This window comes from Poecilia latipinna, unplaced genomic scaffold (genome assembly GCF_001443285.1).
Source record: "Poecilia latipinna isolate Pla-1442-1.1 unplaced genomic scaffold, P_latipinna-1.0 Scaffold2910, whole genome shotgun sequence".
Classification (NCBI taxonomy): Eukaryota; Metazoa; Chordata; class Actinopteri; order Cyprinodontiformes; family Poeciliidae; genus Poecilia; species Poecilia latipinna.
The window spans coordinates 71,413-78,401 of record NW_015115526.1 but is presented as its reverse complement, the minus strand read 5'-3'; the positions used below and the strand labels follow the sequence as shown (position 1 = coordinate 78,401).

At 36.2% G+C, this 6,989-nt stretch overlaps 1 protein-coding gene across 1 annotated transcript in view; it reads right to left on the bottom strand.

Moving 5' to 3' along the window:
• mybbp1a (MYB binding protein (P160) 1a) overlaps positions 1-6,989 on the bottom strand; it is a 45,593-nt gene that overhangs the window by 7,107 nt on the left and 31,497 nt on the right. Inside the window, 5 exon segments of the mRNA XM_015022002.1 lie at positions 391-515; positions 606-707; positions 2,979-3,092; positions 3,276-3,344; positions 3,420-3,551. Of these exon segments, the coding sequence (XP_014877488.1) occupies positions 391-515; positions 606-707; positions 2,979-3,092; positions 3,276-3,344; positions 3,420-3,551 (542 nt within the window).

Here is a 6,989-nt window from a genome sequence, read left to right as displayed (position 1 = left end):
TTTTAATGGCAAATATGTTCAACCTAAAACTCCTCAAGTGGCATAATTGTAGCTTCATTTGTTTCAAATCTTGCAAAAAATATTTATAAAGCACCATTTACTATCCAATTGTTAATTGGTTAATTGAAACCAATTGAAGTTTAGGCAATAAAGTGTTTATTTTCTTATTTAAATAATAAATTTGTACTTATTTGCAAAGTTTAATGCATTTCTAATATTGTATGAAATTTTATTTAAGGGATTATGTAAAAAATCTGCAGAATGTGCCTATCTTTTATCCAGTTAATCATCTGAATAATTAATACAATAATCAATTACTAAAATAATTGATAGTTGCAGCCCGACTATTAATACAAAAATTGTGCTTATAAAAACATCTCTATAATTTACATCACTCCAAAGTGTTTCATCACGGCCCAGTAGGTGTCCTCCAGTTTTCCCGTCTTCTTGAACGAGACATTGCTGGTCAGGGTCTGCAGGGCCTCCTTTAGCTGCTCCAGGCCCACAAACAATTTCTGCACAAATAGAAAATGCAAAAACTGCACTGTGTTGATTTTTTTCAATATTTGATTCCAGCTTTATTTGATCACCATGAGCCCACCCACCTGCTGGTGAATGTTCTTGACCACAAACTGACAGAGCTCCAGGGTTTTGAGCAGCTTCTCTTTGGCCACCTTGCTCTCAGCTTGACCCACCTGACCCAGACTCTATAGACAGAACACAACAGAGAAGTTATATTACAAATCATGCTTGTCCTGCTAATTATGACCAACATGATTAGCAGAACCTACATTTCAAAGCTTGTCTTGAAATGTTCAAGACAAGCCTTTAAAGGGACCTTTCAAGCAAAATTCACAATTTGCCGTTTTTATACTTCTGTCTGGGTCCGTCTGTAAAACAAGACATTTCAAAAACCCCTGATTGTTAAGTCACAATCAATGGGCACTGCAGCGTTACCTAGTCCCATCACCTAGCAACCCAAGCAGAGCTGTGCTGTACAATGGTTTCTGGAAGAGACAAGTATTTTGTCTCTTCCAGTTATTCTAAAATAACACTTAAAAAAAAACATTTAAAGTACATTTACAAGGAAGAGACCAGACAAGAAGTAAATCTTATTGTATTTTAGCAAATAATCTATTTCCCAAGTAAGATTTTGTTGTTGTTGGTAAATGTAAATACTCAATTTTTCTTTAACAGACCTAAATGATGGTCTCACAGCTACAAAATGGCCAAATTGTCCTTCTCTGATTGTCATAAGTGATAATATTTCATTTGAAGCATTTGATATTGTGGATGGACATTTTAACTTAATTTGAACTCATTTCAGATTTGTCTCCATGTATTTGTCCTTTTTAAGTTTTCAACAAAAACTTAACAAGTTCATTATAATCATAATGACTATGATTAATTAATGATTATTAATCATAAAGATTATAATTTTTAAATCATAATCCTTACAAATATCAAAATAAGCTGTTTAAAACAAGCTTATCTTTGTACTTCTTGTCAAAACAGCAACTTAAAAACATTATCTGGAAATACAAGAAAAGGTTTTTTATCTTACTTTCAAAATAAATATGCAGGAAGCTCTCAGAAATCAAGGACAGTGAAGGCCGTTAAGGAGGACAGGATTGTTCTGTTCTTACGTTTATTTCAGGAGCAAAGGCACCAGAGGTGGAGCTGTTCTGGGACGATTTACAGGAGCATGTAATTACGCATGTCTTCACCCTCCACTCTCTGGAGGACGCAAGGAGGACAGCGAGAGGAGCAGCGCCTCCAATTATCATTTATCACTGCACCATGCAATCTCATAAAGGTTCCAGATTAATGTAATTAGAACGCAAACAGGCTTGAAGCTTGCATTTGAATGAACATTTCTGCTCAAAGTGGAACCGCGGTGCCTTGTGTGCATGAATAAGACTTTCAATCAGTTCCACTAGCAGAGAGGGACAGAATTTAAACAGGAGGAGGCAGACCTGGCTGCTGATTGGAGTGATTGAGCAGGAAGTGGAGGGAAAGTCTGATTAGTAAATGTAAAATAATCTAAATACAGTTCCAACAAACCGCTAGTTAAGGTTTAACTCATGCTTTGCCATTGGTTAGGTAACTAAGGGTCCTTCAATTTGTTTGTTTACAAAGTTTGGTTTGTTTGGGGAAGAGTGAATGCACAATTGAAGAAGCATGTCGCAATCAGCAAAAAATCTATTAATTGCACAGTAAATATAATTTCCACTTGCATAGGGCAGGCTTGTTTTTCACGAGTTTCTCTTTCTTTCTACCAAAGACTGGAGTATTCAGCACNACTTGANAATGTTNTCAAGCAACATTATTGTTTATTGCAACAACTTTTGGGACAATTTATTGTCCAGCAAACTCTTATCTTGACTGATCTAAAAAAAAAAAAAAAAAAAACTCACTCTGGTCTGTCTAAAAACACAGGTCTCAGTTCAGTTGGAGTAAACTCTGGTATGGTTCGAATGCATATGTGAATGCCAAGTGGACTACAAACTGCTCCAGAAGCAGCAAGCGGACTATAGCACAGGGCATTCTGGGTAAAGTCAACCAAAACAAAGAAGTGAGGTAGCAGTAGAATTGGCTTGTCTTTTGCCTACAACAAAGCAGAAATCCTACAACTGCTAACATGTGACGCCATTTTGGTTTACATTTCGCACTCAGTGTCTTCAGAACTTTTCATGTCATTTCCTTCAGTGGTTCTTGGTGAAGCACCACCACAAGCAACGGGGCATCAGGTTTTTCATTTGACACAGAGCAGCATGAAAGTGAACCACAGCAGAAAATGTAACAATTTAGGTCCCAAATCAAAGTGAGTTACCCTGGTAACTTAGGGTGGACAGCAAACACTCTAAGTGTTTCCCTAAGTGGGAAACGGGTTGCGTCCTCCAAGGCTAGAGAAGTGGGATTCAAACTGGATCTTCACTGCTGGATTTCACTGGTATGGTGGAGATGTGTTTCCTTACCAAAACCAGCTGCGTTGAGACCTTGTCACAGAGCTGCGTCCACTCATAGCTGCTCAGAAGCTGCTGGATGTCTCTGCTCTGCATCGCCCGCAGAACCAACACACACGCTTGACACTACATATGAAATGAGATCCATGAAACAAGAGTTATGTTTCTTGTAATCGAATTAGTTCAATTAATTCACTTTTATTTGATTTTTGCCAGTTTGAATACAAATAAGAATTTGTTCATGTTAAATGTTAATTATCAGTGTTTGGTTTTATTTATTATTTTGTGTTTGTGCAGGAAGGATTTTACCTGCTGATGTCCACGGACTCCTGATGTGATGTGCTGCACAGCCGTATCCAGGAGGTTCACACATAAAACCTGGACCAACCATCACAAAGTGTCATTTATGCTCTGAACGAGACACTATGAGTAAAGATGTTCGCTTGGACTCACAGGGAATCTGGTGAACAGGTCGGTGAACATCTGAGAGGTCAGAGGGCTCTTCCTCCGGCTCATGAAGGAGATCAGAGCCTCTCTGAAGAGGTTCGACACCCGATCCACATCCACGCTCCCCATAAACTTCAGCTGTGGTTAAACACGACATGAGAGAGGCGTGAGGGTTCAGACTTTCTGTCTGAAAAGTTGGCAGAAAGAGAAAGCTTTAAATTCAGACAAGTCAAGCTAGACTCCCATTTAGCTGCTTCTGAGTCCTGAAATCCTTCCTGCTGGCTCACTTCCCACTCATGACAGGATAAAATGACAGCCAGGGGGGAAAAAGCCCATCAGATGTGCTGCTCTGCTTCTCTGCTGTACACTAACCATCTTGTTCCTGTCTGTCAGAGCTGCTCTCACTGAAACTTCTTCACTTTCTCTTCGGTTTTTACCTGTAAATGAGTTTGTTTCACAATACAGCAGATTTCCTGATTCTACGGTGTGAGCAGCTGGTGAATGTCAATATATTTGAATTAGGGTTGAAATAATTAATCAGATTAATAGATTATTGAAATAATCATTTAGTAATTGATTAATCATAAACTGAATTATACAGATTCAAAAAAGGCCATTTGTTGAAAACTAACATGTTCAGAGCAGTTAAAATCCAAAACTGCTCCCAGAAACCGTTTCACTTTCTTTTCTGTTTAACCTATAAATGAGCTTTTTTTCTGTATGATTAATCATAATTAATCAATTATTGAAAAAATTTGTAAAATAATTTAGTAACTGATTAACCGCAAAGTGGCATATACACTCAAAATAATGACATTTGTTACAAAAACACCATATTCTTAGCAGCAATTTTGCCAAAGCTGTAAAGGAATAAACATACATTATGCTTTTGTTTGTAAATATGTTTTACCAAAATCTCCTCAAGAGGAATAATTTTAGCTTCACTTCAAATTCACTAAAGGAATGCTATATTATTGCATTTTAGGCCACAAACAGCTTATTTTATTATTTAAAAAAATTATTTAATTCTATATTTATTTTCATCCTTTGATCCATTTCTAATATTGTATAAAAAAGGTTTATGAGGTTAAATGAAAAATCTTCAGAAGCTGCCAATATTTTTATCCAATTCAGTGATTAATTGCCAGAATAATCAACTATTTAAATAATTGTCAGTTACAGATCTAATTTCACTATAATCAAAATTGAAGTCCTTGAATCTGAGACCTTATCTTACAAACAGAAAACCAAATTTGCTTTCATTTGAAGAGATGAACAACAACCCAGTCCTTTTTTTCTGCTACAAATACGGACGTCTGGTTCAGGAGTGGCTTAACACAAGAAATGCTGCATGCTGGATGTTTCTGTATGAAATGGCTCCAAATTCTTAAAAAAAGGTTTGGGACATAATATACTGTAAGTGACCCATGTCAGGGCTACAGACTTTGATGCAGCTGTCCTAGGTTCTGTTCCCAGCCCTGGTCCATTTACTACGCCCAGTCAAGTGAATAAAGATGACTAGTGCCTAAAAACCAGCCCTCCCAAAAAACATTTGTTTCATAATCCCTTTTTTGTTGCCTTGTGAAATTTGTCCTACAGGACAAATTAAATGGACTGAACTTATATAGTGCTTTTCCAATCATTTCACCACTCAAAGCTCTAGAGTCACATTCACAGATCAATAGGCAATTTGGGGTCAAGTCCCAGTGGCTGGAATTGAACCCACAACCTTCTGATCACAAGACAATTACTCAACTCATAGAGCCACAGTTATGTTCATGTTTGTATTGGTCAGAACACGGCCAAAACATTTCAAATTAAGTGATTTTTTTTGTCTATCAACCATGAAAATTATGGCTTGATGGTTGTTACCCTCACAATAAATTGTTGCTACAATTTATATTCATCTTAGTGTGATTAATCTAGATGCTGTTTCATTTTAGAAAATAGATAAAAATAATATTCTACTTAAACTTTAAATAATTCAGCAATTTAGACAAATCAATGTTTGATGGTAAAAATGTAAAAAAAATTACATATATATATATATATATATATACACACACACACACACACACACACACACACACACACATTAAATAGATTTTCTTTTACCACTTAAAAACATTTGTTTAAAACCTGGGGAAGTAAAAGCTGTCATCTCTGGCTTATAATAAACTAATTAACTGAAAACACTGGAGACATTTTTTCTTTTAATGCCAAAAATGTCAGGATTCCCTTTCATTAGATTCTTTTCAATACATTTTTTTGAAGGCATCTGACAGCAGCTTCATCCTTCAGCTGTAAAGTCACTGTGAAAATGTGACAGGCAGAAACTGTTTCTGTTGTCAATGATGCAGTTTATATTGGGCTGAGGACAATAATTAGCAAACATGTTATGTACAGCATTCTCCATGATGTTTGCCTTCTTTCTCAATTAAAACGTGTGAAATCTTCAAAAATATATATATTTTTGGTTACATTTGCATAATTAGAATAAAAATATTTAGAATTATATTATTTAGAAAGAGTACATGTAAAGAAATAATTTATTGCTACACAATCACTGGCAGAACATTTATCAGCAATTGTGAGTGATTGATCAGTTATAGCAAAGGATGCACATGTAACATCAATAAGGATTTTTGTCTAGTTTCTAGTGCACATATGTTAGGACACTTAAAATAAGACAAATCTAACTTACAAATAACTGTTCAGCAAGACATAAGAGATCAGTAAAAAAAGCTTATATGTGGTTTGTTCTTAACCTTTTTTGGGCCACTGCTCCCCGTCACCCAGGTCTGTTACTGCCCCATCAAATAAGATGTAGGCTACCTCCACTGAATGTTATTTTATTATTATCATTATTGCTGCTGTTATGATGCTTATTTAATGTTTCTGTATTTATCATAAAAAAATCATTACAGAAAAACAACTAAATTATTAGTTTCCCAGAGAAGGGTAAAACGAATGCTCTCTACCGTAGTGTCACCGATGGAAGGATTTTGGACATTAAAACATTTTTCAATATAAGTTGTTGCTATGATATGACCACACTGACAAAGTATAAAATCTACATACCATAAAATTTTGGGGTTTTACTTTAGAATGACCAACTTTCTGTTATTCCTAAGTCAATTTGATACAGTCGGGGCTTCTGCACTTATCTGTGTCCTCTGTCACTGTTTTCAGCAATTAAAACGGTATAAGCCATTGTTAACACGTTGTAACCTGTTTTTCCAAGCTGCCTTTAAACACAACATGAGCGCTACGATGCTCGCGCTGGGTTTACACCTGTGTGGCAGCGACAGAGACCTGCTGCAGCTGCTGCACTCAGGGGTGTGTTAGAATCATGGCAGCAAACCAGCAAAAACGCAAAGAACTTTTCACAATTTTTCCTCTAAACTATCTGACTGAATTGAGTAAAGCTGTTGGATGCAGCAGTGACGTGCGGTGAGATTCGTAGCTGGTGAGGCATTGACTTAATCATAATCAGATTTACAAATCTAGACCCCATGCAAGTTATTGTTTACATAAGAAAATTTTGCGCATGCAGACAATGCTGGAGGGCAAAAA